At 42.0% G+C, this 25,472-nt stretch overlaps 1 protein-coding gene across 1 annotated transcript in view; it reads right to left on the bottom strand.

Moving 5' to 3' along the window:
• Positions 1-25,472, bottom strand: part of plrdgb (PITP-less RdgB-like protein) — a 100,703-nt gene that overhangs the window by 46,572 nt on the left and 28,659 nt on the right. The window contains exons 4-5 of the mRNA XM_052099827.1: positions 7,845-7,915; positions 1,263-1,483 (exon numbers count right to left, since the gene is read on the bottom strand). Coding sequence (XP_051955787.1) covers positions 1,263-1,483; positions 7,845-7,915 — 292 coding nt within the window. The remainder of the gene's footprint in view (positions 1-1,262; positions 1,484-7,844; positions 7,916-25,472) is intronic.

Below are 25,472 nucleotides of genomic sequence, written 5' to 3'. Positions count from 1 at the left end.
GCTGTATATGGCCAGGAGGCAGTTGAGTGAACCTGATATATTTCTACCAATATCATTTAATGAGAGTAAATTAACCTTTTTGATTATCTAGCAACTACTGAACGTTTGAAATAGAAATGTTAATTTTCCCCCAGGGTTCCAAAGTGCTACTCGTTTTTTTTTTTTTTTTTTTATTCTTGAAAAACTATTTTATTCTAAAACACTCATGCTGGCAGTTTAGCAAGTCAGACTCCAAAGGGAAGTCATTAAGAATCTTATTTTAGAATTTAAAGAGGTCTTGTCTTGAAGAATCAAAACACTTCAATTTACAAAAATAATGCACTTGTTATTATATTAAATTACATATTAAAATACTCGTAATTCAGTTACTTTCTAAACGTACTTATTAATCATGCAACTACAGGAATTTTTCATAATTTATTGACCTTTCTTGTTCTTCTTTTTAAATCAGCCTTCTGCTGATATACGTTCGGTAAGTCTTTGAGTTTTTTTGTTAGGGGGAAGGGTTGTGAAATTGCATACACAGACCTGATATGATCCATCTGCCGGGTGGCTATAATTACAGGTACACTAATTCAAACATAAATGCTAATCAAATTGCATTAGTGCAGTAAAGTTAGTTATAGTTTTGCATATTGATTTTGGACTCAGCTTCAAAAATGTCCAACTTTTTATTTCTCACAAAAAATCATAGAAATTCTTACATTTTGATCTGTTATGTAAGTTTTCTTTAATGCATTTAACCCTTGAATGGTCTTAAAGATCAAGTCCCTTATTTGATTTTCAAATTGTAAATTATTATTTTTTTTTCTTAAATTTCAAAAAGCTTGTAATAAAGGCTCTGTTTGCTCCAACTCTCTACTTTTGATCTTAAATCATTCGTCTAGGTGGCAGCAAACACTAGATTTTTTTTTTTTTCCTCTACCACCTTCTATCACAATATGCAGATCAGAAAGGCAGGGTACGCACTTCTGACTTAATTAACTTAATTACAAAAGCTTGTAATAAAGGCTCTGTTTGCTGTATCTCCCTACGTTTAATCGTAGATCATTCCACTTGATGGCAGTAAAATACTAAGAAAAAAAAAACATATTTTGTCTTTCACCTTCTTTCAGAATTTACAGACCTGAAAGTCAGGGACGCCTGTATGTGTTTTGTGACTCCGCCCAAAAATATCCAGTCTTTTGGAAGCATCATTTTTAGCATAATTATAACCAAGAATTAGCATAGGTCTTGTCTACATTTTTGCTTTTACATCTTACTTTGAGACAAGAGAGAAGGCATCAGCGCACACTGGCAGGCAGGGCACCAATCTGACCAGCATGTTGTCTGCTGCAGCCTGGAAGTGTGCCCGCGCCACACGCTCCAACATGGATGCTAGAGTAGCAGCATCACACGCTTTCCCTCCAGGATCGCCACCTCCAGAGTCCAAGATGTGACCTCCATGAATCACCAGGATGAGCAGTTGTGTCCTGCACTTCCTCTGCATGCAAGTGAGAGAGATTAGCACATACTGAGAGAATAAACCATGCCTTAAAAACTTTACTGACAAATCCTACCTTATCAGACAAGTTTTGCTTTTTTTATGTAAAGCTATGAAAGTCCTGTGGATAGTCTAAAATGGAATTCACATACATTATCCAAAAATATGGTTAAACAAAATTGCCATGACCACTCACAAACTCTTCTCTTCTTGTCTTTTCCAAAATTTTGAAGAAGTTTTAAATTAAGATGCTGTGGATTAAACTATGTGGAAGACCTCTTTTATGAGTCAACATGTATAACAGATCAGTTATTTCATTTCAAAATTAATTCATTATTACTCATCAGTAATTAATTAATTTATTGACTCAAGTCAAAGTAGAGGTAAAAGTAACTAAAAAAACCAAAACAAATATCACACATAAATGCATTTACACAGCAGTTACAAATACATAAATAATGTTTTGAGATGAATACTTAAAATATACAATTATAAATATAGAAATCTGAAATTAATACAATTATGATGTGAAGTTATACTTTTATATATTATACCAAATTATGAAATATATGCTTTATAATGACAACAACAAAGTTTACGGCTGCTCTGATTCTACATATAATTTACACAGAACCAAATCAGCATCAGAACTGCCTTTGATACTAGTGCTGAAGTGGGTCAGAGCAGGCATAATTTAGTCTACTTTTGCATCTTTACACAGAGTTTTGAGCAGGCACAGAGCAGGCTTAACTCTGTAGTCTAAAGATGCCTTAATTTGCAATCTCCGTTTTTAATCAAGTTATTGCAAAAACGTACTAATTTCCAAGGGGTCATGACATAAAGACTCCAAATTTTTGTCCATTGTATTATACAAACATATTGTAAGTTTCAGAACTCAAAACTTCCTCCTCACTTCAAAAAGAGCATTTGGTGAAACCAAGTTACCAAAATGACTCTCTACTTCTCTATAAATGTTCTCTACTTCCTCCACATTGTGATGTCACACCGTGGAAGAAATCTGCATCAGACCACCTCCACAACACATCATCGCTTACTATACATTATTACTTCCATAGCCTCGCCTAGTAGTGGTGAGCAATGAGATGGCATGGAAAATGGCATTTATTGTCAAGTCTTAAAGGAAACCTATTATGCACCTTTTTACAAGATGTAATATAAGTCTCAGGTGTCCCCAGAATGTGTCTGTGAAGCTTCAGCTCAGATAATTTATTATACCATGTTATAAATGCCTCTTTTTGGGTGGGATCAAAAGCCCACTGATTTTGTGTGTATCTCTTTAAATGCAAATGAGCTGCTGCTCCCCACCCTCTTTCCAGAAGAGGGTTGTGCCTTTACAGCTCGTGCTTCGGTTACTACAGCAACAAAAAATCAGAATTTATATGGCTGACAGCGTAAATACCAGAGTTCAGGCAGGGCTGAACTGGGAAGCGAAATCGGCCCGGGATTTTACATTTTGCGGCCGACCCACTGATGCTTATGAAACTGAGACATTAGGCTTCTCACTGTATCTGCTCCACCACGGAAGACAATGGCAGACTGTGTGTACATCACTCGGGGGAGGAGGGTGGAGTCCGTCACCAGTCGTGGGTGAGGCCATCAGAAAAGTGACGTCACTTTAGAGCAGAAACGAAAACCGTTCATTTTGACTTTTAACATTGTAGGGTGGTTGTGTACACACACTGCCGACTCATCACAAAACATTTACCATGTAAAAGTGAATTTTGCATAATAGGTCCCCTTTAAAGGAGACACAGCACCAAAACTGAGAGTTTCTAACAGACCATCAGAATTTGTGCAAAATTACTATTATTATAAGTGAAACAAAAGGAACATATTAAAATAATAAAAAGGCATGTCATGACCCCTTTAAAGAAAATGTTACACCTTTATGAGAACATTTTACTGAACACCATGATGTCCACTGAAATCTTTAATTCATTCCAAAGGGACTGTCTGTAAAGCTTGTTAAAGCGAGCAACAGTAACCAAGGGGAACCAAGTTGTGTTCATTCAATGTGATAGAAGTGAGATAACGTTTGGTTACGTATGTAACCTCCGTTCCCCGAGGGAGGGAACGACAGGTTGTGTCGGAGAAGCGAAACTTGAGCGCCGATATTCACCTCTGACCTATTGAAAAGGGCCAATGAGAGTTGGCAGTCAGTATTTGCATACCCCGCCCCCGCATACGGGTATTTAAGCGGGGCAAATATGGAAGTTTAGTCAGGATTTTTCTGAGGAGCCGGAAATGGTCTGGCCACAACAGTGGCTCAGTTCAGCGACATGGTGGAGGAAAGACACAACGTGTTGTTCCCTCCCTCGGGGAACGGAGGTTACATACTTACCAAACGTTCCCCTTCTGTCGCTCTCTCCACGTTGTGTCGGAGAAGCGACACTAGGGGACCCATTCCAATCTTGCCATGCGCTGAACCGTGTACGTGAACCGCCGATACAGAGGCGGGCAGGGATTTCATCCAGTGCCACGCATCGTCTGTACCTGGCTGCACGCACTCTTCCCCAATGCCCCATAAGAACATCGGAATCCTTCTAGTTACCCTGGGAGGGGAACAAGGCGATGTTTGCCAACATGGGAACGGGCCAGCCTGGCTGGGCCTCTTTCTCTCTATGTTTCTCGCATAGAGCAATCACGGCCGGGGCCCTTACACGCATATAGGGAAGGGGGTCTTACCCAGACCCTGCGGAGACCACACCTGCCCTTTTTCTTGGGGAGGAAAAGTGGTAGACACGTCACACGGCCGTCTTAGGGCTCGTGTGGAAAGTATGGTGCGGTGGTAGATCCAGCCTCGAAAAGGGGGAGTTGCTACAGCACGGCGACCGGGGCAGCTGTAACTGCATAAGGGAGACACGGGGGTCCGCTCGACGTATCTGCCGGACCGAACTCCAGGCAAGTGTCGCTGACAGAGAACGCTTGCAGGTCCCCGACCCTCTTGATAGAGGCGAGCGCGATCAGCAGGGCCGTCTTAAGAGAGAGGGCCCTGAGTCCAATTGATTCAAGTGGCTCGAAGGGAGTTCTCTGGAGTCCTGCCAAGACTACCGAGAGATCCCAGGAGGGAACTAGGCCTGGCCGGGAGGGATTCAACCTCCGGGCGCCTCTCAGGAACCTGAGGATCAGGTCGTGCTTACCCAAAGACTTGCCATCTACAGGATCGTGGTGGGCGGCAATGGCGGCAACATACACCTTGAGGGTGGATGGGGACAGCCTCCTGTCCAGCCTCTCCTGTAGGAACAGGAGCACTGACCCGATCGCGCATCTCTGCGGGTCTTCAGTTCGGGAAGAACACCAATCTGCGAACAAACGCCACTTTAGGGCGTAAAGGTGCCTGGTAGAGGGGGCTCTGGCTTGGTTGATTGTATTCACAACGGTCGCCGGTAAGCCGGCTAGCTCTTCCGCATCCCGTCCAGGGACCAGACGTGGAGGTTCCAGAGGTCTGGGCGCGGGTGCCAGAGCGTGCCCCGTCCCTGAGAGAGGAGGTCCTTTCTCAGGGGAATTCGCCAGGGCCGTCGAACGCGAACCGTCAGACGGGTCGGTGTCGTGGCAGAATTGAGACGTGGAAGTACGCGTCCTTCAGTTCTACCGCTGCAAACCAATCTAGATGCTGAACACCAGCCAGAATATTGGTGAGCATCTTGAACGGGAGTTTTAACAAGGCCCGATTGAAAACTCGCAGGTCCAGGATTGGTCGTAAGCCGCCGCCTTTCTTGGGTACAATGAAGTAAGGGCTGTAGAAACCCTTCCTCATTTCGGTTGGAGGGACGGGCTCTACCGCGCCCTTGGCTAAGAGGGTCGCGATTTCCGTGCGCAGGGAACTGGCATGCTCGCCATGTACTGCGGAAAAGCGGAGCCGGGCAAACTGAATTGCGTAACCGAGTCGAATGGTCCGGTGCAGCCAGCGTGATGCGTTGGGAAGTGAAAGCCACGCTTCCCAGCTCTGCGCTAGGGGCACCAAAGGGACGAGTATTTTGGACGTACCCGGCGGGGCCACGCAGCGGGGTGGAACAGGTAATGCAGCGTTGGGCGGCTTCGTTGCGGCCTGAGGCCGAGGTGCTGAGAATAGACTCAAAGCACTTACCTTGCTCTGCGCGCCCGGCAGTGGGCGGGTTCTTGACTGAGGAGGAGGTCTGATGTTGGCGTCCTCTGGACTCGTCTGAACCGGCCGGCCGGAGGACAGTCGTGGGCAGGCGGAAGGCGGGATCGCCGCGTCCGGTGTACCGGGACTGTCGTAATCTGAAAGCACATTGCCGTGAGAACGGCATTTGCGGGCCAGGTGACCCAGAGGCAAAGGAATTAGCTCTTTTATTGAGAATGTGGGTACCACAGCCCCCATCAGGGGGTGTGGCAAATGAAAAAACAAAGGATTCTCCACCCGGCCCTCCACCGGGGGACGGAGCGGTCTTACCACCTCCGGAGCTAACGTCTTCGGCTATGGGTCGACTGTCTCAGGAACGCTTGGGAGCCTTCTGGGTCCTAGAGGGGGTTCGTGAGACAGGGGGCATACGCCGCCTGCGGGGTGCTCGACGCTGGGGCTGAGAGCTGGGCCCGGGTTGGGGCGGAGCAGGAGCTGGTTTCTGCAGCGGCAGGTGTGCGGCGGGGCATGATGTGAGAGATGGCCTCCATCTGCTTCTTCACCGCGGAGAACTGTTGGGCGAAGTCCTTGGCGGTGTCGCCGAAAAGGCCAATCTGGGAGACAGGTGCGTCCAGGAAGCGGTTCTTGTCAGCCTCACGCATCTCGACCAGATTGAGCCAGAGCTGGCGTTCCTGGACCACTAGGGTGGCCATCGCCTGTCCGAGTGCCTGCGCTGTGGCCTTCAGGGCGAGGTCGGTCGCTGAGCGCAGTTCCTGCAGCACATCAGGATCAGGTCCACCCCCGTGCATGCTTCTGAGTGCTTTGGCCTGGTGGACTTGCAGGAGGGCCATCACATGCAGGGCGGAGGCAGAGTGTCCAGCCGCACTGTAGGCCTTCGCATTGAGCGAGGATGTTATCCTACAGGGCTTGGATGGGAGTACGGGGCGGCCACGCCAGGAGGTAGGGCTACCGGGGCATAGATGGTACGCAACTGCCCTATCGACCTGGGGAATCGCCCCGTATCCGTGGCGCACTCCGCCGTCGAGGGTGATGAGAGTGGAGCGGGTGGCACCTAGACGAGCGGAGAGTGGGGCTGTCCACGTAGACGTCATGCATCTCCGGGAAAAACGGGACCGGGGGGATGCGAGGCCGCGAACGGCGCGCTGCCCCCAGGAACCAGTCATCCAACCGTGAAGGCTGTGGGGAGGATGGAGGGTTCCAATCCAACCCCATGCTCACGGCGGCCTGGGAAAGCATGTCAGACATCTGAGCGTCGGCCTCAGCCTGGGCCTGCTGGCCCGAAGGCGGCAGTCCAGGGGAGTCCTCGGCATCAGACATCACACTCTCCGATGCAGCGGCGAGCTCATCTGCTTCGGGCTCGGGAGGATAGACAGCCGGGCCGTGAGGCGAGCCACTATCGCCGCGAGCGTAGACGGGGACCAGCGAGCGTGTCGGGAACGGGAGGTTCGCAGGGGGCTACCCGGCAAAACTGCACCCGCTGCCGCCCCCAAATCGCCCCCAGCGCCAACCGCATCGTCCTCAATCCCGTGGGAAGAAGGAGCAATGCGGGGTGCAGCTGGGGTGGCTTGCTCTCTGTTGAAAGCAAGCCGCGACCGCAACGTGGTCATGGTCATGTTCTCGCAGTGAGAACATGAGCCATCCACAAACGCCGCCTCGGTGTGATCGTGGCCCAAACACACGAGACAGCGCCTGTGGCTGTCTGAAGCGGAGAGCACTCTACCGCATCCAGGAACAACACAGGGGCGGAAGGGCATCTTAAAAAAGACGCGTCCTGAAAAGGACGTTCAACGCCGCTGTGTTTTGCTCTTTTAGAGGAAATTACTCTTTTAATAGAAATTGCTTTTTTAAATACACAATGTGTGTGTGTGTCTGCGCTGTCGAAGCGCTCAGGAGCAACAATGCACGTTGTGCAATGCTTGAAGGAGAAAGCCGCTGTTGTGCGCCGTCAAGATCCAACAGCATGCAGATTGTCAGAGGAAACAGGAACGTTTGAGTGGTGTGTAACTCGCAGCAAACTGCAGACAGACCATCGGCTCCGAAGAAATTTTCTGACTAAACTTCCGTATTTGCCCCGCTTAAATACCCGTATGCGGGGGCGGGGTATGCAAATACTGACTGCCAACTCTCATTGGCCCTTTTCAATAGGTCAGAGGTGAATATCGGCGCTCAAGAGAGACCCCTAGTGTCGCTTCTCCGACACAACGTGGAGAGAGCGACAGAAGGGGAATGAGTACTAACCTCCATGTCTTCCAAACCATCCACACTGCTCTGTGGAGCACAGCGAGGGCGCCGCAGTCTGTAAAGACTTTCTAGTGGTGAATGAGAGAAAGAAAGAGAGAGAAAAAGAGAGATATTGAACTGACTTAAGAGGACAGTTGTATGGTTCTCTGCAGTGAGGATGAAGTGCATGAAGATGAACTTTGTTGATGGGGGATGGCTAGCAAATTTCAGCATTTCAGATTCTCCCAAACAGTTAAGAAATGTATATACGTCCTCTTCTACCAAATCAGCACAAAACATAATTCAAAGTACAACCAGAAGTGTCATGCCAATTCAAACTGATACAAGTGAGTATTTTAACCAACTAAACCATTACACTTACTTCTTTGGCCACAAAACTTGAGGAAGAGAGATTTTGTATTATCTTCACCTGTCTAAATGCTCTTAGATAATTTTCCTAAAGAATGCATTTTTCAGACAGACGTATCTAGAAACTGCCTACTTTGTGGTCACTATTCCATTTTAATCAGTGCAGTTTAATATTGCAATTGGTCCATTATTTAACCTTTTTAAAGAGCACTAGAAGTTTCATCAGAAAATGACTCCAATTCACCAATCAGTGTAAACCTCACAAGGAATCACAGATCACACTGCTTGAGGCTGTGCCCTAACCACTCCAGAATCTCAATGGCAAGAGAACCTGTATTGTGGCTCCGTGTGGAGGGCTGGGGAGAATGGGAGTTAATGAATAATGCAAGAACCACCAGAAATACAGAAGAGAGAGAATATGTAGATAGAGCCAGGCAGAGAGAGAGTATTTTTTACTTGAACATCTCACTGGCACTCAAAAACAATTCAGCAATTAGTGTTTTTAAATCCTACTCGGATTTATATTTGATACCACTTTCACAGGTTGTGGAGTTGTTTGGCTTTTTTCTGTGCTTGTAAACAAGTTGTGCAATGTGAAATGTTCCCCTAAGCTCCCATTCCTTCAGTCCATTGAATAACACCATTAAAAAGTAATGTCAGTTCACGTTTGATAGAAAGCTAGCTTTTCACTCGCACACAAGTACAGACATGAAACGGAACTCAACTAAACATAATTATTTGTAATTTAAATAGCAGATATAACAGCAAAGTTTAAAGGGATAGTTCACCCAAAAATTTAAATTCAGTCATGTTTTGCTTCAAGTCATTCCTATGCTGTTATTTCTTCTGCAGGAAGACAATTTTGAAGATACTTAACAGCTCTGTTCCATCCAATGTCAGGTCGCAGTGACCACAGCTTCCAAAAAGGAAAATTATTTTTGGGTTGACATATGCAGTTTTAGCTGCCTGATTATTCGAGATAAATGACTGTTCATTTCTGAAATTACAGTATGCATAATTATAATTAATTAAACTCTGGATGAGATAATTTCACATTTGTGATTTTACATTACATTTACGCATTTGGCAGATGCTTTTATCCAAAGCAACTTACAGTGCAATTATTACAGGGACAATCCCCCCAGAGCAACCTGGAATTAAGTGCCTTGCTCAAGGACACAATGGTGGTGGCCATGGGGTTAGAACCTATGACCGTCTGATTAACAGCCCTGTGCTTTAGCCTCTACGCCACCACCACTCCATATTTACCAACAGTGACAGCCTAATGAAGTCTACTGCAGATGCAAATTAACTTTAGTTTAATAGGAAGAGAATGGCAGTTTTAGAGTTATAACAGAATAAAACACAAAATCCTACTCATAATCTCATAACATCAATTAACAGCAATTTAGATTTACAAGGTCAGTCAGGGCAAATAATAGTCTGCAAAAGCCACACACACTGGAAACGGATGTGGTCTTTTGCTCAGGTGTGTAAAAAGTACTCTTATGTGAAAGTATGGATACTGAGTGAAAAATTTTACTCAATTAAAAGTCCAAGTATCAGGGTTGCCAACTCTCACGCATCTGGCGTGACACTCACGCATTCAGCCTCAATCTCACGGTGAGGCTGAATGCGTGAGTGTCACGCCAGATGCGTGAGAGTTGGCAACCCTGAAGTATCTAGCATAAACATACTTGAATGAAAGTAAAAGAGTATTCACATTAATTTGTACTTAAGTATTAAAAAAGTAAAAAATAACTTTGGTGTGATGGTGTGAGAGAGGACATTGTTAAATTAGATTGGTTTGTTATATCGCCTTTTTACTGTCTCTGATGACTGTCATATTTATCCACCAGTGGCATTTGCAAACTGGTAATAGAATCATGCTACAATAGCTACATTTCCGCATAATGATTTTATGTCGTCCTGGTGAAATGAACACTAGAGGCACTAAAACAACAATTATTTTATCCCCTTTCACTCAAATCACGAATAAAAGGGCAGATTATCATAAACACTTTTCACTCTGTTCCTCACACATTGCTATCTTATGACATCTAAACCTTTTTCTATAGTGCATGTCTCATTTTAACATTTGCATTACACAACCAACTACATTTACAAGCTTGTTTAAGTATGATCAAATTGTGAGGTAGCTCAAATGACACATGAGCCAAAGGTGTCATAGAAGCACCATAAATTGACATGGTTGCTTCAAAAATTTAGTTTTCACCTCACATTCTTTTTTAGACATTATCGGTTAGGTTTTGGTTTAAGGTTTAGGGTAGGGAAGATTTAAATCTCAATAGAACATTAACCTTAAAAACCTCATCTGTTCGGGAGAACATTTCACTTGCTTTTACCACCACACAATGGACATTTCACTTCGGAACTGCCCTGAGACGTGTAATAAGCCACATAATTTTATTTAGCATAATTGTTTGCCACAGTCACGCAATGTTCATTGCATGGGAGAAGGCACTCATAAATTGCATTGTCAGAGCACCCAGTCCCTTGAGACAGAGTAAAGATTTAAAAAAAAATCTAATTAAGCTTTAAAGAATGTCAGTAATGTTGTTGTTTTTGTGAATTGTTTTCTGAGGTTTGCTACCAAACCTTGCTGTTGGGCAGATGGATGAGTTCAATTTCAATAAAATTCATAATTAATATTTACTAATAATTTTTTTGTATCAAAAACCAACATGAATGATAATTTTTAACTTCATAACTGTCCAATCTGTGGAAGTAGCAGGCTTTTAGAATAAAGTTTAGGACAAAAGCTGTCAGTGTATCTCACTTCATGCTCATAGTTTTGAATAAATACATCACACTTAGTCAGGCGGTCACATTCACAAATATTTCAAAATATCCGAAGCTCAAATCAGATCCAAAATTCTGCCTCTGCAGATGGTCGGAACTCCACACAGCCGCCGTGCGGCACTCCATTTGAAATGACTGACCTCTGGTCTGTCATCTGTCATTTGTCAGACAAGGCAGCTTCCGTCCAGTAAGATGAAGAAAATTATCTGCAAAAATTTTATGACTATTTTCTTTGGAAATGTAATTAAGTAAAAGTACAAGTATTCCATTTAAATTGCACTTGAGTAAAGAACAAATCCCAAAAAATTATAATTAAGTATTTTTACTCAATTACTAATAAATTAGCTTTTGCTGTTGTAGCCCATCCGGCTTAAGGTTCGACATGTTGTGCATTCTGAGATGCTATTCTGTTCACTATAATGGTACAGAGTGGTTATCTGAATTACTGTGTTCCGGTGTTCCATTTCCGGTGAGAGAACACTGTGCTCACCTGATTGCCACTTCTTACTGGTACTCATGTGTAGGATTACCCACGAACAAAGCAATCAAATGAACACAACATCACATTCCACAGATCAGAGCGTCCCCCACCGAGCCAAATTTATGGCGCCTAAATTGCTGAATGCGACCGTCTATCCCATGTTTGCTTAATTTCAAACTAGGATTTGTAATGATAGAGCTGACCAGTAAAGAAGATCCCTCTTTGTTCCACAAACTTAAACCCTCAGCATGACCTTCGGAACTTCCACACAGAGCTAAAGCAGGTTTTCTTTTTCCTTGTGAGATCCTCATGAGATCCTCATCCCAGTCCCAATACTTGAAATTAAACCCTATAAAATATACACCATACTAGGGCTGCACGTTTTGGACAAAAAGTCATATTGCGATTATTTTGAAAAATATTGATATCAGCAGCTGTCAAAACTGGTTATATGTAAGCTTTCTGCTAAATGTCACTGTTAACTAAATTTCCCTGTTTCCCTCTGGATCCCTGTCCCAAACCATAGTTGTTGGCAAGTTTTTGCTGTCAAAAATAGTGTTGGATGATTGAATAATTCAGTATAAACAAAATATAATTTTAAAATATAAACATATATAGACACGCTCTCTCGTGAGGTAAACAAATGTTTGAGCGCATTTTTCTGGACTCTACAGGTGTTACTCTTAATGCTGTTTGCTCAGCAATCATTTAATAAAGATGTTTGAATTATACCCCATCTTGTATTCAGCGATATTATTATGATACCTGTGCCTTGCAGAGACTGAGATGCTGCTACCGCTGATAATAATAAAAAACGCTTCACGCAGGATGCGCCAGTTTAGTGTAAATAAAGCGTTTAGAGCATGTAAGCAAGCGGAACCGAACCAAGAGCACTTCTGTTACTCTAAGCATGAGAGGGAGTTGTGGAGCACAGAACCACTCTGAAAACACTGTAACAATGCGCTAATTTAATATAGACTGGACTGAGCAGCGCAAATAAACTTTGAAGGGAACAGACTATTTATTTATTTAATTAAATCACAGCCTTTGCAATTTAATAATCGCAAAAGGTCATATCACGGTTTTCGATTTCATTTAGATTAATTGTGCAGCCCTACACCATACCTAGCCTTGCTAGATAATTATGAAAATGACTACGACCTGTGATCACTTGTATAACTGACAAATTAATGATTATAGCTGATGTATATTTATGCATTTGGCAGACGCTTTTATCTAAAGCGACTTACAGAGCCCTTATTACAGGGACAATCCCCCCCGGAGCAACCTGGAGTTAAGTGCCTTGCTCGAGGATACAATGGTGGTGGCTGTGGGGATCAAACCAGCATCCTTCTGATTACCAGTTTACCAGTTACGTGCTTTAGACCACTACACCACCACTCGTGTAGTGTATGCGCTCACAGGGACCAGGTGCTCGGGCACCTCAGCCACCATGTGTGGCGATAGGCCCATGTGACGTATTTGCCACATTTTCACCTCCCCAGCCTGGGCAGGATGTGGTCTCCGCGAGGTCTTTTCCCCCTGAAAGAATAGGACTGGAAAAGAACGCCTTATCCGATGCGTGTTATAGCTAGATTGCCCCAGCCGCATCTAACACTCTATGAGGAGTAACATAGTGAGAGAAAAGGCCGTGGCTGGCGCGGCCTACCTCCATGTTTGTCACGTCGCTTGTTCCCACCCCTCAAGGGAAAATCTTGGTCGGATACCGGGAAACTAATAAAAACAATATGACATCTTAGTGGGGCGTTGGGGAAGATTACGTGCAGTCTGATGCCCATGCTCCTTTGGCACGCTACAGCTTGCTGCACCAGCAACAGCAGATCACGTAACATGGTTCAGTGTAGGTGGCGCTATTGAATAGGGGCCCCTTGTGTCACTACAATCGACACAACTTTGAGTGAGTGACAGAAGGGGAAAATCTAGGCTACTAGTGTAACCCCTGTTCCCTGATGGAGGGAACGAGATGTTGTGTCCCCCACTGTTCCAAGCAGCTGTAATGGCCAAACCTTTTTTCTCGGCTCCTTAGTGCAGAACCTGACTGAACGGATGCATGATCCCTGCCTTTTATACCTGTACAGTATGTCTGGGGGCGAGACATACATATTCTGTTCGCCAATTTTTCATTGGTCTTTTTCATATTCAGAGGTATCCGAGGCTCCTGAAAGAAGCCCCTTGTGTCACTACAATCGACACAACGTCTCATTCCCTCCATCAGGGAACGGGGGTTTCACTAGTAACCTAGATGTTTAAAAAAGTAATAAAGTTTGTCTGTATTCCAAGATAATTTGACTGTGGTATAGTTTGATAAATAATCTTATCTCTGTTTTTAAAATATTTTGCTTCAAAGTTGTACCTAAATATTTGTAATATTATTTTCAATAAGCCATGAGAATAATAGTACTCCAATAAGTGAATTAATCATAATTCCCTTATTAAAGCTAATTCCTTACAATAGAAATTGTGAGCAGATACGGGAGCAGATACGAGACATTGTATTACGATTTTAATGGTGGAAAACTTCATTCAGACAAATAATCTAGTTATTTGTCATTTATCTAATTTATAATGGTTGTCGAATGTGAATAATTCCATTATACATTTTCTTACATAATAATGTAGAATAAGGACAATATAATTTAATTCCTAGCTCACACATACAGTTCCTACATATAATGGTGGAGAATTGCTGCACTTCAATCCATACTGTGTACATTTATACTACCAAATTCCCTACACGTCTTTGTTCTGCAAGTTTGAATGTTTGAACTCCCTCTTTTGCTTTGCTCTATCTTCGCTTACCTCCATTGGAATATACCCTGAATTATCTTCATACTTCATCACTTTATCCGCTGGATTTGCCATTTGGATTTGCTTCAGGTTTGCATGCCTCTTGCTATTAACTGTGCATCTCTCTACCGCTAGCTGCCAACATCCGTGATTCTCATTTAACTGTTTTGGACAGTATTTGTGTGGTTGGCAACTTCCTGCTTCTTTAATAACTGGTAAGGTCTCTGTGTCTCACTGGTGGTGTACAAATGGCGACAGAGCATGTCAACCCCAATGTACAGTAGCAATTATGTTGCGCATCATTAAGTGATGTCCTGTTTCAAGTGCTGTTCATAGTTGATCTAACTATGCATATCTTCGGACTCAAAACATTCGGCCCCAGCCTGCTTAGAGCAGCTTAAACTCTTGCCCCCGGCTTGATACGGCTATATACTGACTCTTAAAAAAATGAAGCACTTGTAATAAACCAACAGCCACTCTACATCCATCGCTCTCCTCGTCACTACCTCTCATTACACTGCTCTTCGCCTTCTGCTATCCCCTTATCTGGTCAAATCATATGGATACTCATTATTCTATGCTGTCTGCTGCTGATCGTGGGAGAAATTATAGCTCCCTAACATGTATTCCATACCTAACCAATACTGATCTATGTGTCATGACTGCTTACATCCTGCCATTGCCCTGTTTAACTTTCTGTCCCTTACAGAAAATCCTACACTGCTTTGCACCACAATAACTGATAAAAACCTAGATATACTGCTGCTTACTGAAACATGGCAAAATTCCAATGACTGTTTCCACATAAACCCGCTAACTCCCCTGGAAACTACCTGGATAGACCATGCCTGATTTCCAGGGGTGTATTCTGACTGCTGTCTATATCAGCAACTTGCATACTAAAATCATTGACTTCCATGAGAACCACACGCCACTGCTTGTGGTTCTTGTTTATCGCCCACCAAAATCTTAGTCTAATTTCTTCAGTGATCTGAATGAACTGTTAACTCTAACTTGTGCCATGTGTTCATCTTTATTGTTACTTGGTGATTTCAACATGCATGTTGATACTGATTGCGCTGCTGCCAATGAGCTCATGTCTGTGTTTGAGTGTTTCAATTTTGTACAACATGCTGACTTCCCTACATACTCTCGAAGCCACACTCAAGACCTAGTCTGTACTGCTGGTTTAAGTAATGTCTCTCTGCTCGGCTCTCAGGTTGGACTATCTGATCATTCATTCATTGAACTAAGTTGTGAAACCCCTCTTTCCAGGTCAAGCAAATCCATTATAAACTACTGCAACTTTAAATCTATTGATCCAGTATCTTTTCTGCAATAGTACAAACCTCATACCTTACATATATTATTAAAATATCCTGTCCCACTGACATCTTCACTAGATAAAATACATCCATTTCTAATGCCCTTCATTTACATGCCCCCTCCACTCACACGTCTCCCTGGTTTACACCTGAACTTCGCTCTCTGAAAGCTGCAGAACGCCACCTCGCGCGTCTCTTTAAGAAAACAGGCTTAACTGTTCACTCATCTGCCTACAATGACCATATGCAGATATAAAAATCTGCATTAAATGCTGCATGTTTTGCATTTTTTCTTCCCTTATCACTACATTTAAAGCTCTACATTGTCTTTCCCCTCCTTACATCAAAGATCATATTCATCCCTACACACCATCTCGCTCACTCAGGTCTTCGGACTCTGGTTTACTACTCATCCAATGTTATAAGCTAAAATCACTGGGTTGCAGGGCTTTTAGCACTACTGCTCCAACATTATGGAATTCTATCCCACAATCCCTCTGTGACCTCAACACCATACATGATTTCAAAACCTGCCTGAAAACATATCTCTTTGTCCTATGTTATTCTGACTCTTAATTAATCTGCTACTCAATTTTTTTTTTTTTTTTTGCTATTTGTAAAGTGACCTTGAATTTGTAGAAAGGCACTATATAAAATAAACGTATTATTATTATTACATATTGGACTGCTGCAAAAACCACACACACTAACTCAGCATAATGAAGATGTCAGATATTTTCCAAGCGGACACAAAGACTGAATAATACACAGGGATTTTAGTTTTTCTATTAATTTTCAGTGCTGCTTCATCTACTTGTATTGAAAAAAATCAAGTCTAATATGATTTCATTAATAATTATATAGGTTTTTCAGACTTTTTTCCCCACACTCACATATGTGAGTCACTCAGGTGCCATATTCAAATGGTTTCATAGGATTCCATTACTCCAGGCTAAACTTTAAAATGTTAAGATGAAATTAATTACAATTCTGTCATCATTTACTCATTACTTTATATGACTACATGTGACACAAAATTAGCTTTTTTTTAATGTCCAAGCTGCATCAAAAATGAAAATGCACCCTAAAAGTATCATAAAAATGTCCATTCTATTTGTGCACTACACTCCAAGTCTTCTGAAGTCATATGATAGCTTTATGAGAGGAACAGACCTACATTTTTGTCTTTATTCACTGATGAATGTGACCTCTTCAACAGCACTCAAATCCCACACTCATTTAAAGATTAAAAATTTGCCACCTCATGATGTGCTACCATAGATTTACCATAAGTTGTATTGTATTTGCCATAAGTTGTATGGATGTATTTGGATGTACAGGTGAAACTCGAAAAATTAGAATATCATGCAAAAGTTCATTAATTTCAGTAATTCAACTTAAAAGGTGAAACTAATATATTATATAGACTCATTACAAGCAAAGAAAGATATTTCAAACCTTTATTTGATATAATTTTGATGATTATGGCTTACAGCTTATGAAAACCCCAAATTCAGAATCTCAGAAAATTAGAATATTGTGAAAAGGTTCAGTATTGTAGGCTCAAAGTGTCACACTCTAATCAGCTAAACACCTGCAAAGGGTTCCTGAGCCTTTAAATGGTCTCTCAGTCTGGTTCAGTTGAATTCACAATCATGGGGAAGACTGCTGACCTGACAGTTGTGCAGAAAACCATCATTGACACCCTCCACAAGGAGGGAAAGCCTCAAAAGGTAATTGCAAAAGAAGTTGGATGTTCTCAAAGAGCTGTATCAAAGCACATTAATAGAAAGTTAAGTGGAAGGGAAAAGTGTGGAAGAAAAAGGTGCACAAGCAGCAGGGATGACCGTAGCCTGGAGAGGATTGTCAGGAAAAGGCCATTCAAATGTGTGGGGAGCTTCACAAGGAGTGGACTGAGGCTGGAGTTACTGCATCAAGAGCCACCACACACAGACGGGTCCTGGACATGGGCTTCAAATGTCAAACGTCTTACCTGGGCTAAAGAAAAAAGAACTGGTCTGTTGCTCAGTGGTCCAAAGTCCTCTTTTCTGATGAGAGCAAATTTTGCATCTCATTTGGAAACCAAGGTCCCAGAGTCTGGAGGAAGAATGGAGAGGCACACAATCCAAGATGCTTGAAGTCCAGTGTGAAGTTTCCACAGTCTGTGTTGGTTTGGGGAGCCATGTCATCGGCTGGTGTTGGTCCACTGTGCTTTATTAAGTCCAGAGTCAACGCAGCCTTCTACCGGGACATTTTAGAGCACTTCATGCTTCCTTCAGCAGACAAGCTTTATGGAGATGCTGACTTCATTTTCCAGCAGGACTTGGCACCTGCCCACACTGCCAAAAGTACCAAAACCTGGTTCAATGACCATGGTATTACTGTGCTTGATTGGCCAGCAAACTCGCCTGACCTGAACCCCATAGAGAATCTATGGGGCATTGCCAAGAGAAAGATGAGAGACATGAGACCAAACAATGCAGAAGAGCTGAAGCCCACTATTGAAGCATCTTGGTCTTCCATAACACCTCAGCAGTGCCACAGGCTGATAGCATCCATGCCACGCCGCATTGAGGCAGTAATTAATGCAAAAGGGGCCCAAACCAAGTACTGAGTACATATGCATGATTATACTTTTCAGAGGGCCGACATTTCTGTATTTAAAATCCTTTTTTTATTGATTTCATGTAATATTCTAATTTTCTGAGATTCTGAATTTGGGGTTTTCATAAGCTGTAAGCCATAATCATCAAAATTATATCAAATAAAGGCTTGAAATATCTTACTTTGCTTGTAATGAGTCTATATAATATATTAGTTTCACCTTTTAAGTTGAATTACTGAAATTAATGAACTTTTGCACGATATTCTAATTTTTCGAGTTTCACCTGTACTGTTCTAACACAATAAAATTAGGATCAGAATGCACAACCTCAACCTGCTCTGCAACAGACTCTCCCCTCAATTGTAGAGTTGTTGGAGAACGGGTCAAAGGGGCAAGTCTCTTAGCAGCCTTGTGTTCAGCATATTCCCAGGCGTTTTCATGAGCTTCTTTCAATCTGTCTTGATGAATCACTAACCAATCATGTTTTCTGTCCACTGTTTGCTCTTGACCTAGCAGTGCATCTACTGGAAGACATGGGTTGACTCAAAACAGCAAGTAATGTGGTGAGTACCAGTGGTTGCATTTGGTGTTACATTATAAGCATAACCAACTCAGGAAGGGGTTCTTGCCAATGATTTTTCATTTCAGGGGGAAGTGTATGTAATAGATCAGGAGTGTTCTGTTAAAGTCCTCGCACTAAGCATTACCCTGAGCCCAATAGGCCTCAGGGTAACGCTTAGGGTGTGGTGTGGGTTTTCTTTACACCATACATTTTACACAGCTCAGCAATCACGTCGCTTTAAACATTTCTACACCATATTCCATGAACCACTCTTTCAGAAGGATCTTGGCAGTGGTATTAGCCCTGAAAACATCAGTCACAATTAACACATATTCACAGCCATCAGAGGCAGGTTCAAGCACGGTAAAATCTAGTGCCACTACTTCAAGGGGTCTTGAAGCCAAAAATGGCTTCATAGGAGGATGTATCCTTGGCTGTGGTATCTTGGTTAAGATGCACTTTTGACACATTTTGATCCACCTCTCCACATTATTATACATGCCAACACAGAAGCATAGTTGCCTCAACAGGTTTAGCATGTGCTCAATGCCCTGATGTCCCATAGTGTCATGAAAACTTTCAAGGACTTGTTCTTTTAGAGACGTTTTTTTGTTGACATTCACCACAATGTTGGTCATTCACAATGCAATACAGTAAGCCATCTCACTCTTTAACACTCTTTCACAGCTTTATCAGTGACAGTACAGACTTTGATACTGTGATCTCTCACTAGTGGTGGGTTTTTGTTTATGTTCCCAAAAGGTTCTGAAAGGACAGAGTACGATCTTTCAATTGAAAATCCTTCAGTTCAGCTGCTGTATAACCCAGCAGAGTAGGTGTACTTCCTTGGGAGTTCCAGCCTTCCTCTACTCCACACTCTAAAGCACGAATGCTGATTGGCACTCTGATGACCACAAAGCACTAAACTCTCTCTTTGTGGCACCAAACTACTTGATACACAGGTTCACTAAATAATGAAGGGGGTTGGCAATTCTAGAAATACCCTCAATGAACATTCTGTATTAACTACAGAACCCTAAGAACAAGCGTAATTCCTTGTACTAGGAATTTTCTATTGCTTGACCGCTACAACTTTACCTGGATCAGTACTAATACCTCGAGCTGAGATCTGATGACCTAAGAAAGTTACTTCTTGCTTCAAGAAATTACACTTTTCAGGTTTAAATTTGAGACATGTTTTTTTAGTCTGTTAAAGAACACTTCCAGTCTCTGCAAGTGCTCAGGGAAAGTGGATGAGTACACTAGCAAGTCATCAAGGTACACCAGCAAATTCTGAAAAATTACATTACCCATGGAAGCCTGCATAAGATGTTGAAACTTCGATGTTCTGAGAATACTCAAAGATCCCAAATGGAGTCATAAATGCAGTCTTAGTCTCACTCACAGACAGCAACCTGATAATATCCACTAAATCAATGGAAGAAAAGAACTTCGCTCCTTCTAGTGCATCAAAGATTGAATCTATCCTAGGCAGAGGAAACGTGTCTCGCTTGGTCTTTGAGTTCAGCTGCCTGTAATCGACACAGCCTGAGACTGTCTAGACTGTCTAACTATCTTGATAGGTGAAGCATAAGCACTAGTTTCTTGGATCACACCTTTCTTCAGGAGCTTGGTGATATGTTCTCTGACTTCCCTTTACGGAGTAGGTGAGATATGCCTATAAGGCTGGGCCACCGGTACATCATCCACCATGTGAATATCATGTTGCACTTTTTTTGTAAAGCCGAGGTCTCCATCCTGAAGAGCAAAAATAACAATCAACAAATCACTCAGCTCTGCCTGTGGTTCAGAACTACCAGCAAAGTGTAGCTGGTTGAGAAACTCTTTGGAGCTGTCCAATAACTGACTGTCTTTTGTGTTTACACTGATCTCTTTAATATCATCAGAAATTCTCTGAAATCTCACCCCACACATCTCATTGGACTTCACACTCTCGACACGAGTCAGAGTACCAAGTCTGGTTCTGGCCTGTAACCAGATATCTTCTGGGGAAGGGTTCACAACCTGTACAGGAAACAACAGTTTCTCTGAAGACAAAAGAGAGGGAACAACAATCAGACTGCCAGGTGAGAGTGTGTTTGCTGGTTCTAACAGGAAGTCCTGTGAACCATCATTTAACATACTCTTTACTCTCATGACCATTACTATTGTAACTGATGAAACAGGTATGTATACCATGTATTTTCCAGCTACTCCAGCTAGATTCAAACTCTGCACGAACCAGCTGCCTACATCTGATAATGATGTTAATGCCAATGAGGGATGGAACAGCAGAAGAGATTTGTGAGTCTCTGTGTACTAGAAAACTACACTCAGGTAGGGTAATACCCCTGGTTTCAACCTCCGACTCAAGATAACCTAGGTAAGGTATGTCTAAACCATTGTAATCTTTAATCTTTAATCTTTAAACATTACAATGGCTGTAATCTTCAAGAAGAAACTCTCAGAAATAGTAAAACTCTTAATAAACTTCTTGAACAGGGGGCCTGGGTAGCTCAGCAAGTAAAGACGTTGACTACCACACCTGGAGTCACAAGTTTGAATCCAGGGCATGCTAAATTAATCCAGTCAGGCATCTTAAGCAACCAATTGTCCCGGTTCCTAGGGTGGGTAGAGTCACGTTGGGTTAACCTCCTTGTGGTCACTATAATGTGGTTGTCGCTCTCGGTGGGGCACGTGGTGAGTCTAGGTCTCCGTGGTAACATGCTCAACAAGCCACATGATAAGATGCGCGGACTGACTGTCTCAGACATGGAGGCAACTGAGATTTGTCCTTTGCCACACGTATTGAGTCACTATGCCACCAGGAGGTCTTAGAGTACATTGGGAATTGGGAATGCCAAATTGGGGAGAAAAGGGGAGAAAATCCCATAAAATAAAAATAAAAATAAAATTCTCGAACACTTCAACTTCACAATAATAATAATAATAATAATAAAACACACAATAAGGCACGCCAGTCACTGCACTCTTGTGTTATTCTCTCTGCCTCACTGGCGTGTTTTGGCTGCTTTTAAGGTCTTTTCCCACTATCACTGTAACAAGAAAATCATGTCAATCAGCTTGACGAGCCACACCACTCCCTCTCTCCCATGACCCCATCACCACAACCATTACACCGGAAATATATTGGCTAGCCATCATCTGTAAACTTTGGCTGCATCTTGGCTTTAATATGAGACACAGGTTCTGACTTTGTGCACTGCAAAGTGAGTTTCTCGACAGCTTGTGTTAGCTCTCCTATAGCTTTTCCTTGTTTTGTTAAAATTTGTAAAACTTCGTCAAGAGTAGCAGGGTTTTTCTCAGGTATACCAACAGCAGCGCACTGAGTTTCTGCTGTCTCAGACACAACTCTTTTGTTACTGACTAATTTTGTGACACACGATTTTGAATCTTCTAAAGAACACATAAGGGCTTCATCTCGCACTTCAGTCAGTGTTGGCTGTGGCTTATCTCTCACAAGCTTACAAAGCTCCATTCTAAGGCCTGCATCCATAATCCCCTCAATGAATTGATCTCTGATTGTCAAATTCACATTTGATATTGCATTTGATGACTGCTTCAAGATAGAACTCAGAATTAGGGACAAATCATGAGAGTAAGTACGAACATCATTGCCTTCTATTAGTTTGTGGCTAATGAATGTTTGTAATAAATGAAACACACTGCACTTTCCTTAAAAGCTTCTCTCAGGTACATAGAGAGGTCACATGGTTGCTTTGGTTCATTCCCCATCCGTAATCTGACCTCTTCTAAGCCTGCACCATTTAGAAGGGAGAATATGAGGTCTAACTTGTCCTCTGTGGTCTGATTTCTAGCATGTAGTACCCTGTCTACTTCATTAATGAACTCATCAACATGTCCTTCATTTTTGCTGAAATCACCACTAAATGGCTGAATGTGATGTTCTCTTGGCACATAAATGTAAGACCTTGTAGGCTTTCTAATCAAATTGGTGATAGCTGCCATGGTCTCACAATGCTTTCTGTTGAGTTCTTGAATCTGTCCCTGAACATCATGCATACTACTACCAGCACCACTGTTCACCACTTGTGTTTTGTAATACTGTAGTATCATCATCATATTGTGACATTTTGAAATGTTCAAATTATCAGTAAAAAAAAAAAAAGGCAAAGGCAAAAGGCAAAATGTCTCTAAATCAGTCCGTAATGTTTTTCTTTCTCTTCTGGAGAAAAAGCTTATGTATAAAATCTGTATAATACAACTATGTTCACTTGTAGACAGTCACTGGATAGATGTCTCATCAAACAGTACCTCTATGGAATCAGCGGAAATCAGGTGGTCTCTCTCTCTGGTCTGTCCATCAGTCTCGTCACCTCGCCATATCTGTTCACTCACTCGACAACTGTACCAAGGAAGACAGCCTCCACTCTGTGTCCCACTGGCACCTATCTTCACCTTTACCAAGTTTACATTTTTTTGCTCCCAACAGTCAGATACCCTACTCCTGGTACCAAACATGTAGCCAGTGGGTTGAAAATAACCACCACAGTATACAAAAATATCTTTTGGGGGTTTATTCTGATGGCTGTTTATTAAAAAAAAAAAAAAAAAAAATGGGCCTTAAGTTAATGGGGCTGTATTATATTAAAAGAAAAAAAAAATACTAAAGAAAATACAAAGAAAATAAATATGGTTCAATGTAATATGGTACAAAGAAATTCAGTAGAGGCCAGTTTTTGCATTTGTGCCAAAATGAGGGTCAAACTCCACACATGTATTCCATATGCATCTCAAACAATTCTCAAATGATGAACAAAACTGGGAGCTCTCTTGCCCAATGTATGTTTTCAGGTCTCTAACATGAGAAAGTACCGAAAATTGGGTGATGCAAAACTCTTAAAGGGGCCACATCCAATTTATGACTAGAGTTAAATACATGAAATTTCTCTGCTTGGCTACAGTATCTTTTTGAATATTATTGCTATGCAATATGGATTGATTTTCAGAAAATTACAACTTTAAATTTGTACTTGGAATATGGCGCATTAGCTGTAATTTTTATTCTTTTTGAAGTTCAGGTTATATTGTTTTGGAGTGATTAAAGGCTCAAAAACAGCTATATAATAGTATAATGTAAAGATGATATGTGTACATTTATAAAATAAATATAAAACTAAGTGTGGTTAAACACTTTTGTGTTAGATTGCAGAGGCTTTGATGGAATCCTCTGAACTCAGGTGAGAATGTCCCTTTTTGGACTTTTTGGTCATGTAATAGAGAGTATTAAGATGATTTCTGTTTTTGTTCATGAAGAGATTTGTTAGTATTTCTCCAAATCAGAAGAGAACTTGATTTAAACCAAAATAATGTCCAATGGCAGAACAGACACCGACGTTGAGGAAAGCAGTCGAGGATAAGCATAGAACAATGAAAGGTTGAGCTTTTAAGTAAAAAAAAAGACTGAAACGTTCACTACTGAGTATTTAACGCACATGGAGAGAAATTTGTTGTTAGTTTTTTTGTAGGAAGATTAAATTCTACAGCTTTCTACCTTTTTTTGGTCGGTAGTGAGAGTCAAGAGCATAATTTTTTTTGTGTGGACAACGGGAAAGAAGTAATTCCAGATTAATCCCGTACACCAGCAGATATCTGGTTTGTTGATGAAAAAGGACAGAAGAGAGGGAAAGCTGATCATTTGTTTCCATCTGTCATAACGGATTAGGACGGCATCTTGTGGGGGGGGACCTTCTGATTAACAGTTATGTGCTTTAGCCCACTACGCCATCACTCAAATATTGAGAAGACACTAGATATTCTGTATATTTGGGTTACATTTGGCATCACAAAACAGGACACCTCTGTATAATTAAGATTAAGATTATGTTCACCATAATGCCAGAGACAGGGGGACCTGACAAAGTCATACACAGGGACCAAGTAAAACATTGTACATTTCAGACATTGGATTCAAAACACACATCACATAAACAAACATGATTTAGGGTTGCAAGTGAATCAGACACTGACACTGAAGATGTAGATTATGCTCCTCACGAAACACTTGCACGAGACACAGACACAATAGATGCTCAGGATCGAGTGGACGTAGAGAGGTAGGGAAACACAGACACAGTTCCAAGATTTGTTGAGACCGGCGTAGAAGAGAATTCTGATGATTCAAAAGCGGGTATGGTTGAAATAGAGCGGCCTACTCGGTGTACCAGAGGTATATTTCCTACTAGGTTCAGAAATAATCATGTCATTTATTAGAGGTATGTGACCATTTGAATAGCTACTGATATAATCTGACTGACTATCTAATGAATTATGAATGTATTTATTGATGTTTGTTTTACTGTTCATGGGTCCTGAAAGGTTCAGACATGTGTACAAGGATGACTAATTAAATTGATGCTATTGATCTAATCAACAAATGTTTTTATTTGTTTGTTTTTTCTTAGGGTCTCTGGTGGTTGCAGGAGGTCACTGGTATGGCAGGGTGGGAATATGTAGTATAGAGTATTAAAAGGATTTCTATTTTTGTTCATGAAGAGATTTATTAGTCTTTCTCAAAGTGAGTCATTGTTATTTTACTCATGCATGTGCATGTGTTGTGCGCGAGAAGAAAACTTATTTTAAATCAAAATAACGTCCAATAGCAGAACAGACTCTGACATTGAGGAAAGTA

The sequence above is a fragment of the Xyrauchen texanus genome, chromosome 31 (genome assembly GCF_025860055.1).
Source record: "Xyrauchen texanus isolate HMW12.3.18 chromosome 31, RBS_HiC_50CHRs, whole genome shotgun sequence".
In the NCBI taxonomy this organism is placed as follows: Eukaryota; Metazoa; Chordata; class Actinopteri; order Cypriniformes; family Catostomidae; genus Xyrauchen; species Xyrauchen texanus.
Note: the sequence above shows the minus strand (reverse complement) of the source record. Positions and strands in the feature narration are given on the sequence as shown.